This window comes from Ahaetulla prasina, chromosome 1 (genome assembly GCF_028640845.1).
Source record: "Ahaetulla prasina isolate Xishuangbanna chromosome 1, ASM2864084v1, whole genome shotgun sequence".
In the NCBI taxonomy this organism is placed as follows: domain Eukaryota; kingdom Metazoa; phylum Chordata; class Lepidosauria; order Squamata; family Colubridae; genus Ahaetulla; species Ahaetulla prasina.
The window spans coordinates 173,930,126-173,942,088 of record NC_080539.1 but is presented as its reverse complement, the minus strand read 5'-3'; the positions used below and the strand labels follow the sequence as shown (position 1 = coordinate 173,942,088).

Below are 11,963 nucleotides of genomic sequence, written 5' to 3'. Positions count from 1 at the left end.
AAAGAAACTATATTCAGAAAGGGATTGTGGCATTGGATTTTCTCATCAAATTCATGTTGGAGGCAGAAAGAGAGAATGAGTCTGGATGGAATACACTAGAAACTAATGGAAGCACAAAGCAAAGCATTATTCAGTGCACACCACAAGCCCATATTTGATTGATTGCTTGCCATCAAATCAGTGTCAGCTGTTAATGACCACATAAATAGATTTTCTCCATGACAACCAGGTCCTTGAGGTTTTCCAACAGTATACTCATCACCATTATAACTGAATCTATTTATCTTGCTGCTGGTTGTCTTCTTTTTTCCTCCAACTTTCCAGGCATTAGAACCTTCTTCAGAGAGCTAGGTCTTCATATAATCTATCCAAAGAAGGGTAATTTGAGTCATTTTTACCTCAAGTGAGAACACATTTTATTATCTGGATATGGCTCAAGAGCTGGGGTGAAATCCAGCAGGTTCTAACAGGTTTTGGAGAACCGGTAGAGGAAATTTTGAGTAATTTGGAGAACCGGCAAATACCAGTGATGGCAAATCTTTTAGCTGCTGTGTGCCAAAAGCGTAGGGAACCGGGGGGGGGGGTTGCGCGCATTTCCGGCTTTTGGAGGCCCTCTGGGTGGGGAGTAGGCCCTTTTCACCCTTTCCAGTCTCCTAGAAAGGTTCTGAAGCCTGGGGAAAGCGAAAAACAGGTCTTCCTGTCCTACCGGAAGTCAGCAAACAGTCTGTTTCTGGCCTCCAGAGGGCCTCTGGGGTGATGGGGAAGGCTGTTTTTGCTCTCCCCAGGCTCCTAGAAAGGCTCTGGAGCCTGGGGAGAGCGAAAATCAGGCATTCCTCACCCCCTGGAGTCCCTCTGGAGGCTGGAAACAGTCTGTTTCCCAACTTCCAGTGGGCCCAGAAGGCTCGAAAATCAGCTTGCACGCTGGAGCTGAACTAGGGCAATGCTCATGTGCCCACCGATATGGCTCCGCGTGCCACCTGTGGGACGCATGCCATAGGTTCGCCATCACGGGTATATATGATATTTATTTTCTATTTTAGTATGTATAGCAAAGATAATGCCAGGATGGTTACACCGTGTCCAATGTTTTAATATGTGTTTAATATTTAAAAAATTCAAAAAAAAGAGCCACTCACTCTCAGTCCTACCTCTGATGATAAAATGAGAGGATATCACGTTATACATTTCTCAGAATTTACTGCAGTCCTGGGCTACTTGAAAAATAGAGGCTTCTTTCTGTGGAATAGCATAAGAACTTCTGACTTGTGAGGCTATGAGAGGAAAAAAACCATAGGAACTAGTATCATGATAATCTAGGTGCTAAAGGTGCTCTTAAGTAGAAGTGTGTTCCTTTTTAAGTTTTAAATATCTTTTTCTCACTAGGATTCTGTTTCTAAAGCCAGGCAAGCCAATGCTACTCCAGGCATTAGTTAAATGTGTTACTCTCAGTCAAAACACCCTGTGATAGACAAAATAGAACAAAAACCCAGTGGAATGTTTGGGACTCATCCTGTAAAGCCACATCCCTTTTGTGTTCTGCTCCTCTCTTGCTTTCTAATCAATTCAGCAAAAACTATACAACTCTCTCCCTTTGCTTCCCCCAGGGTCACATGCAATTGAAAAATCTGGTGGGGAAGAAAGCAAAAAGTGCTGACAGAATTTAAAACCACCACTATCAAGAACCAGAAGGCAGGACGGTCTAATTTTTGTTTTGTTTCTCTTGCAGTGAGCTTAGGAGTCATAGAGTCTTAGACTGAGCTGTTATTTTGGGTTTCACCAGAGAACTGAGTCTACCCAGGGTTCAAGTGGAAAGACCCAGTTTGGCATTTCAAACTGGAAAGACACAGACAAGGGAGATTCCTGGGCTCCCCCACGGCTCCCTACTCTGCCATGTATAGGAGCAGCTACTTGCATGCAGTCCACAAGGAGAAGTATGAACAATCTGATTCTTATGAAGAACTTCCAGAGTCACCGGAATTTGGTGGTCTTGCACAAGCCCAAGGCCTGGAAAACCTGCAGGACCTTAGCGAACGGTTTGCCAACTACATCAACAGGGCTCGGGTCCTTGAGCAGCGTAATGCCATCTTCCGCAAACAGCTTGAGACATTCCAACGCATGGATGAGCTGGTTGGATTAGAAGAGGCTTTTGCTGCTCAGATTGATCTCAATCACCAGCGGATCCGTGACCTGGCCACCAACAGGTCTAAGCTGGAACGTGAGAAGAAAGATGCTCAGCGCATGCTGGATGAATACTGTAACAAGTAAGTTGGTTGAAGATGAAAGAGATGTCTTCATTACAATGGATGTTTGCATAGAGTTTCCCGATTCTTCAAAACTGTGTCATCTACCTTTGGCTTTTTCTAAATGGAGGTGTAAACAATCTTTTTTGTGGCTTTGGATAAGCAATCCCACAAAAGCAAAACAAAGATCCTAGGACCTTGGCTTGTGAAAGTGAAAAGAAATAAGGGTTGTGGTGCCATTTTGTGATAAGGTACAAAATTCTCTTCCAGTAGCAGTGACTATCACTATCCTCACTATCTGAACCTATGTGCTCAAAGAGAATATTTGCAATCAAAAATAAAAGGCACATCTATTCAAAATTTTTCTTCCTAAAGGCATAGTGAGGAGAAAGTTAGAATTAAGTATGAAATGCAGTGTCATCTGGATTTGTTGTAAAATGCCATAAATAAGTACAATATAGTAGTGGTGCAGAAAGGGGAAAAAATATCTGGCAAGACTTAAGGTGACTGAGCTAATCTAATGAGTTTGTGTCAGGAATGGAGTCGTAAAGTTGGTACTTTGAGAATAAATTTCATATTTGCATAGAAAATACTTAATTCTGGGAGTTGAAGTCCACAAGTCTTAAAATTGCCAAGGTTGGAGATCTCTGCTTTATGGAGCATTTTGAATGTATGTAGCAACATTGCCTGAATATTTGTGATTATTATTCTTTCACTATTTATGCAAATTATAAATGACCTTTCTATCCTGAGGGCATTCAAGGTGTTCAGATCATTTCATTTCTCTCTATGTGAGTCATGAAACATATATATGTCCTGTCCAATCTCGCCTTTGTTTCATAGCGTCTTTCATTTATTTTTCTTAATCTGGCTCCTCATATCTTTGAGGCTTGTTTTTTCCCCCTTTTTTTCTGTCTGTAGTAACAGAGGTAAACAAAACACCCAAAAAATAAATAAATCCCGAAAGTATGGAATACTTATGTTACAATTGAAAATATTTATTCTATTTTCAGATCTAATTCCTTTCTATGATTTTGTTTGGAAAAATGAAGGAAACAGGTAGTCTTCAACTTACAATTGTGATTGAGCCTGGCATTATGGTTGTAAGTTGTTGCAGTCATTAAGCAGATCACCATGAGACCACGGCCGATTTTAATACCTTTTTCCCAGTGGTGATTAATAAAGGTGTGCCAGTTGCAAAATGCCCAAACTATGATCATGTGACTGCTCTGTGTGTGTGTGTGTGTGTGTGTGTGTGTGTGTGTGTGTGTGTGTTTGTGTGTGTGCTGTTGCAACTTCAAAATCAGGTCATAAATAGCTTGGGGGAGCGTTCATTGTAAATTTGAATGGTTACTAAGCAATCGGTTGAAAGTTCAGGACTACCTGTTATTTGTTTGTTTGTACCATTAGAGACTACTTGACTTCCAGTGCCTTCGGGAAGATTTACAATAAACAAAAAAATAAGAAAAATACCAAACACAAAAAGAAATTATTTATGGCTCTGAAACAAACCCATCCAATGTAGCTCAACTATCACCTGATTCCCATAATCTGGGGGAATGGCCAATTTTTTAAGAGCTTCCTGATTTTACCATCAGGGTGGGAGCATATTTTGGATCCCTCTGGAAATGTATTATTCTAGAAGGAAGGCACTGCTACAGGGAAGGCTGACTATACTCCTTAATTGTTGGCATCCAAAGTGTGCCCATTTAAATTGTGTCAGATATTTTGGATTGCTTTTTATTCTATTTTGTTCCACAGTTTATATGGGACATCATACACAGAAATGCAAAACGCGACACTAGCCAGTCTTTTTTGTTCTGGAGGAATCCTTGAAATAATGATAGGATTACTGGGAACCCCTGTAGAAAATCCCAAAACTTCACAATGCAATTTACTTCTAATCTTCACCATCCAAGTTTTACAAGGTTTACTGCAACAGCAAAATGGCAAACTGGTAGGGGAGTCACAATCCATACGGATTCCTGCCACTGCAGGTACTAGCATTGTGAAACACATGAATTTCAGGTTTTTCCCCCCAGTCATGTTCTGTCATGGAAACCCTTCTGGCCTCTTATGGAATCCCTGTTAAGAAAGGCCCTTCTAATCCCTTATGTGAAGATACTTGGGTTCCTTTTGGGCTCATGGCCTATCTTTCTCCAAACAGGGCTGTCTCAGCTTTGCTGGCTGAGGAATTCTGGGAGTTGAAGTCCACAAGTCTTAAAGTTGCCAAGTTTGGACATCCCTGCTTTAAAATGTGCAACAAGAGAAAGAATCTTTTGGAAAGATTTGTCTCTGGTTTTAATTAACCACAATTGGTGGATTCAATTAAACTGGCAACTATAGCTAACATTAACTAAGGTTCATTTAAAGTAGCTAACTTAATAAGCCAAGGTTTAAAGTTGGCTTGTTTTAAAATAAAGAATAATTTGCCATTTTGGACAAACCCCACAGTTAAGTAAAAGAAACAGCTTCTATATTTCTCCTCTCAGCAATGCAGGAGGAGGAGAGAAAATGGAGGAAAGCTGGTGGCCAGCAGGATGTTAGTTTTATACTTATATCAGCTTCTTAGAGCCTCAGCAGCCATGGCTGATGATGCTATCATCACCAAGAAAGATGAACCTGGAACTTTAAGCTCATTTTTCAGGTTTTGAAGAATTGAGAGATTCTTTTAATGCAGGAGGGGAAAATCACTCAGAGGTAAACATTTATAATTCAGTCTTCTGGAAGCTGCAAATATGGCATTATGGGCTTTGGCAGTGCCTAGTTTAATAGTATGTCCAATATTAAGGTATCCATTAACTTCCATATAAAAATGCAGGTTTGAGGCACTTGGCTATTTTCTTTTTTTAACTTTTTTCTTTAAAACAATCTTATTACATTTTAAAGAAGATCTATAAACAGACATAGCCAATTAGAGGAATAAAATAAAAATTAATAAACAAAGAATTATTTATTATGCTAGAAATAGTAAAAATTATCTCAGAGATCATAGTTTTCCAGTCTATTATCAATTAATTATAAATAATCTACTCAAAAATGAATACCGAGAACTATGGTCAGTACAGTATCATTCACCAGGTAACCTTTTGTACTATATTAAATTCAATTCATGTCACTACAAAACTGTTCTAATTTAGATATAATGTAAAATTGAAATATAGACAGTATGCAGGGACACATTCAAACTCTGGACGTGGTATGGAACTATGTCTTAAATTATAGTGGAGGAATGGTCTCCAATTCGAATTGAATGAGATTTTATTTTCTAATTTTTTTAGATATAAAAATGAATGTGAATATCAGAAGAAGCAGAAGAGTACTCTCGAAGAGCTTAATAAGGTAAGTTCATTATATTACATATAATATTCTAATCCTTTTCCCCAGAGGTCATTCCATTGATGCTGCTTTCCATATGAGGTCATGAGTACTGACAGCCAATAATAACATAGGGACAGGCATGTTTAGTACCGTCACTTTTGCAGTGCTATCTGCACTTGCAGCTGCTAGTTTTGTTGTGAGAGGAATTACATTTTCCAGCTTAAAAATAGGGTGCTTTAAAAACTACATGTGCATTTTTTTCGAAGCTTAAAACGCCATTTTTATAGAATCTCAGAGTATTAGAATAAATACGCGTGCCACTTTATTTACATGCATGGAAAAAGAGGGTGTGATTAGAATTAGTGGATCAATCACATACTATATCTGAGTTCTCTCCATCAACCAACAGTTGCCTTTTGAACAAACCTGGTTTCCTTGGCAAAGAAGTAATATAATAAAGAGTTGTGTGGGTGGGTATCCTTTCAAGTCAATCCTACCTTCTGGTGACTGCCTGGACATGTCCATATAGTTTCCTTCACATTTTTAAAACATGACTTCCCTTGCCTTCTTCCCAGGGGTAAGGGACAACGACTGGCCCAAAGTCACCAATCTGGCTTTGTGCCTAAGAAACAACTAAAATTCACTCTCTACCAAGTTAGTTCTACAGTATTTAAACAATCAATATTTTAAAATTATTCTTCCCCCCTCCCTTTGGGAGGATGTTCTAGAATTAAAATTAGCTGTTTTACCTTTTGGGGCTTTTATGCTTTTCTTACATGCTGAAAAAAGTATTAGAATTATATCTTGCCTTTTTCTCCAGGAGTTAAAGGTAATATACATAGTAATCTCTCTTGTCCATTGTCTTCCCATAATAACGATTCTATGGACTGAGGAGAAAGATTCATCCATCAGTGTAAACTTTTATTTTATATAGCTACAATTTATACGTACCTTTTGATGGTGTAGCATTACATCAGACGTGAGGTTGTAGAATTTTGATTTGGGCAAGAACGCTAATCAGATTTCTGATGCTATTATTTGCCACTAAGAAAACAAACACAAGGAGAAATAGTCTGTTGATGTAATCCATCCTAATATTTCTTTTATAGTTCTAAGAAGAACAAAATTTTAGGTGAAAGTTCTAGTAACCCTCTTCTTGAGAATAAGAATTCAATGGGACTTATTTCTGAGCAGAACACTAAGAAATTACTACTGTTAAACAGACAGGTCAATTGAAGAACCTACTATAGCTTCAATCTATCTTATTTCCTTTATGTCACACTGTGTAATGGGGGTGACAGAACCAGGGGGCAGAGTCAAAAGAGAAATCAGCTTAGAGTCTCTATATAGTCACAAATGGATTAAGTCCAAACCCTCTTAAATTCCATTAATCCTTATCTAGTGGAAAAATAGTGCTAGCCATTAGTTGAGTAGATTCCTGCATATTGTTGTTGTTAGTTGCGAAGTCGTGTCCGACATTCCTCCAGGCCTTCCTGTCCTTTACCATCCTCTGGAGTCCATTTAAACTCACGCCTACTGCTTCAGTGACTCCATCCAGCCACCTCGTTCTCTGTCGTCCCCTTCTTCTTTTGCCTTCAATCTTTCCCAGCATTAGGCTCTTCTCCAGTGAGTCCTTCTTTCTCATTAGGTGGCCAAAGTATTTCAGTTTCATCTTCAGGATCTGGCCTTCTAAAGAGCAGTCAAGATTGATCTCCTCTAGAACTGACAATAAATGATTTAATTGGAACTTCATGTGCGGTCTAATCTTTCACTTCTGACATACATTCATATGACATTTCCCCCTATTTCCTTTTCTGCTGTTCTTTACCTCTTCATCTTTCTTTCTACCACCTCAACAAGTTCAATTCAATTACACCTTTTTCAGTAATATCTTTTTCATCATGGAGGGAGGGAGGAGGGGGTGGGGAGGAATAAGTAAGATTCAATGTCGGAAAAGAAACTAAAATTGAATAATAACAATAATAATAATAATAATACATATGCCATTGAAACCCAAGATTTATAACAGCACAATTCAACAAAACATCCATGGTAAGACAAAGAAAAATAATGGATACATTTAAAAGATTTTTGAATATCATTTCCAAAAGTCTTTCTGAAAAAGTTTGGCCTTTAATAACTTCTGAAAGATGACTTCAAGATGACTAATCTAACTTTTGTGGGGGGAGGCTGTTCCACAATAACAGAAGAATTGTGCTTTCTGGCCTCAGCCTTTAGTTCTCCTTGCCTAATAATGAGGAGGTGTTTTGATAGAGAGTAGAGGGTCCAAGCAATAAATTGGTTGGCTTGGCTTAGTCATTTGTTATAGCATTTGTTTATAACAGAAGTATTGCTGTTATAAACAAATGCTATTTCCAGTATTTGTCCTACTTTGGGCATATTATGTGAATATTCAGTTCCCTTAGACCTCTGCGAAAGATGGAAGGAAAGAGAGGAGGAAGACAAGCAGCAAAAATATATGTGAACTTTATGACATTGACAATGGTGCACTAACAGAAGATGTCAGGTTGGAGTGGGGGTTAGATCATCTTGGAGAAAATTGATCTTTGTTGTTTGGTACCAACATGATGGTACCTAATAAATCAATTTCCAGTATTCCCAGAAAATTTAATTTCACAATATAATTCAGGAGGTTTGCCATAAGCTGACTACAACCAGGGTGTCATGGGTAGGTAGCAAATGGACGTAGATGAAATAAGCACATTTGTATATTTCCAATTCTTACCCCAACCCCAATTAAGGCTGCAATTCTATATGTATTTGGGAGTAAGCCCCATTCTTTTCAGTGCCTCTGCCTACTAAGTAAGCATTTATGGAATTATGGTATTAGTATCTCAAAACTATGCAGTCATGATTTGCCAGTAGTTGTATAGCAAAATCTCCCTCTCTGATCACATTCTGTTTCTTAATTCCATCTCACTCTTGCTGCTTGGAATCCTTTTTCATTAGATAAAGGCTAGTGAATCCCATAACTTCTCATTTTATTTTAGTCCTGTGCAGTAGTGAAATCCAAATTTTTTTACTACCAGTTCTGTGGGCGTAGCTTGGTGGGTGTGGTGTAGCTTGGTGGGCGTGGCTTTGTGGATGTGGCAGAGGAAGGATACTGCAAAATCTCCATTCCCACCCCACTCCAGGGGAAAGATACTGCAAAATCCCCATTCCCTCCCCACCTCTGGGGGAAGGATATTGCAAAATCTCCATTCCCACCCCACTCTGCGGCCAGCCAGAGGTGGTATTTGCTGGTTCTCCGAACTGCTCACAATTTCCATTACCGGTTCCCCAGAACCTGTCAGAACCTGCTGGATTTCACCCCCGGTCCTATGTTATTCTTCTGCTTCTACTTTGTCATCCTAATGTTGCTTCTTCACACCAACTGCAGTTCTCATTTTACAACAAAACCGATCGGTAAAAGTGCAAATTTGCCCCCAGTTTGGTTTTCCTTTGATCCTGGGAAGTGTTCCAAATTGCAGACACATAAAAAGAAATTGTAAGGGGAAGCTGAGGATCTGAAAAATTTTGAAAACTTATTAGCATGAAAGTTCAAAACAATTCAAATGAAGATCTGAATGAACTGGGAAGATTCTTTGGGGAGGGTTGGCTGATGGAAGGAGCTAGAGAAAGAAGTGCTGCAAAGGTTGATGGGCGTGCAGTGGAAAGATCAGAGTGGATGGCCTGAACCTAAGACTGGCAGCTGATTGATGGGAAGATGGGCTAGAGCAGGGGTCTCCAACCTTAGTAACTTTAAGGTTTGTGGACTTCAACTCCCAGAGTTCCTCAGCCAGCTTTGCTGAGGAAAGTTGAAGTCCACAAGCCTTAAAGTTACTAAGGTTGGAGACCCCCAGGCCGGAGGCCGGAGGCATCCTTCTATGCATACACAAATGGTGGGTATACTTCATGGATATTTAGCTAGGGAAATTATCGCATCAAAAATTTGGGAATCGCAATATCATGATATATCAGGATATTTTGCTATTTTGAAGGAAGCAAGCTACAGGGAAATGTACAGCCCCTATACATCTTTCTTGATATTTTTGCAGCAATTCCTTTTGCCCCATTTCTCTCCAACCGGCCTTTCAAGCATCCAGTCATTTAACTAGGAACCTCAGAGTTAGCGGCAGAACAGGGAAGTTGCAATGTATAGATTCTAACTGAGAATGAAAGAAATGTAATGAATTGTTCATTAAACAAGAGGCTGGGGGATTTAGGGCTTCTTTGATTGCAAATGTAATTCAATCAAGGAAACAAATCCTTTCAAGCTGACATGAGTTGACCTGTCACAGATTGTAAATATCAAACAGCTAATGCAATTCTCACAAATGGCAGCTTGCAAACAAGCTACCAGTTGAAATTGGTTGTTATAGAACATTCATGGTGAATAAATAACAACATTGTCCAAATATTTCGGCGTCTAGACCATCCGAAAAAATAATCAGCCAAGATAAAAAAAACCAGGGCCAAAAGTTATCCCATCCCTAAAAATATTGAAACCAAGGAACATTTGCAGTACAGAAATAATTTTGAATATAAGATCAATTTGCTCGGCAAAGCAAAAAATAAGTGCTTTATTGAGGGGGTCAATTAATTCATTAAACTTGCTAATTATGAAATGCAATCAGTTGCACAGAGATCTGGAATCATTGCCCCAACATGGCATATCATACGCTTTTGTACACTGTTTTACAGAAAGAATGTTGGAGGGAAAGAGATGGAGCGCAATACTGATACTCTTAAAGGCCATCTGATCTTGCGAGTCTATTTAGTTTGTTGTGGAAATATTTAGAAATTGACTTAAAATAGATGGACAGAGTACACAGATGTATACTGCAGCCTCCCTCCCTCCTTCCCTTTAGATATGTGTGCATGTGTACACGTACATAGGCACACATTCCACCCATCAGATTGCGCAATAGTTTCATATTTTGAAAGCCAACATTTGAAGGAGGGATGGAGAGGGATAGTGCACATTTGCAGAAAGAGCTCAGGAGAACCTACTGCGAATCTGCGCTGCCCAGAGATCACAAAGGGCTGTTTTTAATATTTGGAGTAAGGAGGAGAAGAAGATGACTGCTGTTTGGAATGAAAACGTGATCGTAGGTGGGGCTGGAATTTTAAGATTTTGAAGGGATTTGAAGAATGTTTTATCCTTTTTTTTAAAAAAAACTTATGAAGTCTGTTTACTTTTTTTCCTATTGGACTACCTGCCTCAGAAAACCATTGCCATTCCTGCTAGTGGAAACTCCACAAATCTATGGGATGTTGATTACGTAGTCATGACTGATTTCATTTCCACTGGCTTCAGTCTCTATATCTGAGTAAATATTGGATGAAATCCAATATGTGGTTTTGTTGTCCAGTTTTAAATATACCAGCATTATATGTTTGAGATTATCCTACCTGTATAAAATGTAGTCTTCGTTTTTATAAGATAAAATAATTGTACTTAACGATGATTGCAGCTTCCAGGGTCATGTGATCACTATTCACAGCCTTCCCAGTCAGCTTCCAACAAGCAAAGTCAATGAAAGTTATGCTGGATTTGTTTAACAACCCCTTGATTCACTTATCAACTGAGTAATTCATTTATCAACCATGGCAAAAAGATTGTAAAATTGGACTTGATTCACTTCTCAACCCCCTTGTTTAGCAACAGAAATTTTGGTCTCAGGTGTGATCATAAGGCAAGAACCACCTTTATAGCCTAGGGAAATGAATGCTGATAAACTATGTTAGGGATCACACACACAAAACACACACACACACCCCTATGCAGAATCTACTATGCAGAACCAGGATGATTCTGCATAGTATCTGGAGAGGGGACTGGAGACTAAAACATATGAAGAATGGTTACAGGAACTGGGCATGGCTAGTCTACTGAAGAGAAGGACCAGGGGAGACATGATAACAGTGTTCCAATATTTGAGGGGCTGCCAAAGAGAGGAGGAGGTCAAGCTACTTTCCAAGGCATCTGAAAGCCAGACAAGGAATAATGGATGGAAACTGATCAAGGAGAGATTCAAGCTAGAAATAAGGAGAAATTTTCTGTCAGTGAGAACCAGGGGTAAAATGCTCCCAGTTCGAATTGGCTCGCGTGATCCGGTAGCGATGGCGGCTGCTGGTTTGGAGGACCAGTAGCAAAAATCCCTGGCCCTGCCCCCCTGCCTCTGCTGAGCCACACCATCAGCAGAGGGTTTTTTTTTACTTTTAAAAGCAGGTGTTTCTTCTGCCGAAACATGCCTTTAAAAGTAAAAAAAAGCCTTTGAGGATCCCGCCCCTCAGCTGAGATCGGCAGAGCCTTTAAACTTTAAAAAAAATTTTTTTTAAGGCTCCTCTGGCGATCTCACCCGAGTTCCTCATCAGCAGAACCTTAAGAAACATGTT

The 11,963-nt window shown here is 39.3% G+C and overlaps 1 protein-coding gene across 1 annotated transcript in view; it reads left to right on the top strand.

Moving 5' to 3' along the window:
* Positions 1-1,890: 1,890 nt before the first annotated feature.
* BFSP1 (beaded filament structural protein 1) overlaps positions 1,891-11,963 on the top strand; it is a 28,189-nt gene continuing 18,116 nt past the window's right edge. Inside the window, exons 1-2 of the mRNA XM_058180637.1 lie at positions 1,891-2,261; positions 5,522-5,582. Of these exons, the coding sequence (XP_058036620.1) occupies positions 1,891-2,261; positions 5,522-5,582 (432 nt within the window). The remainder of the gene's footprint in view (positions 2,262-5,521; positions 5,583-11,963) is intronic.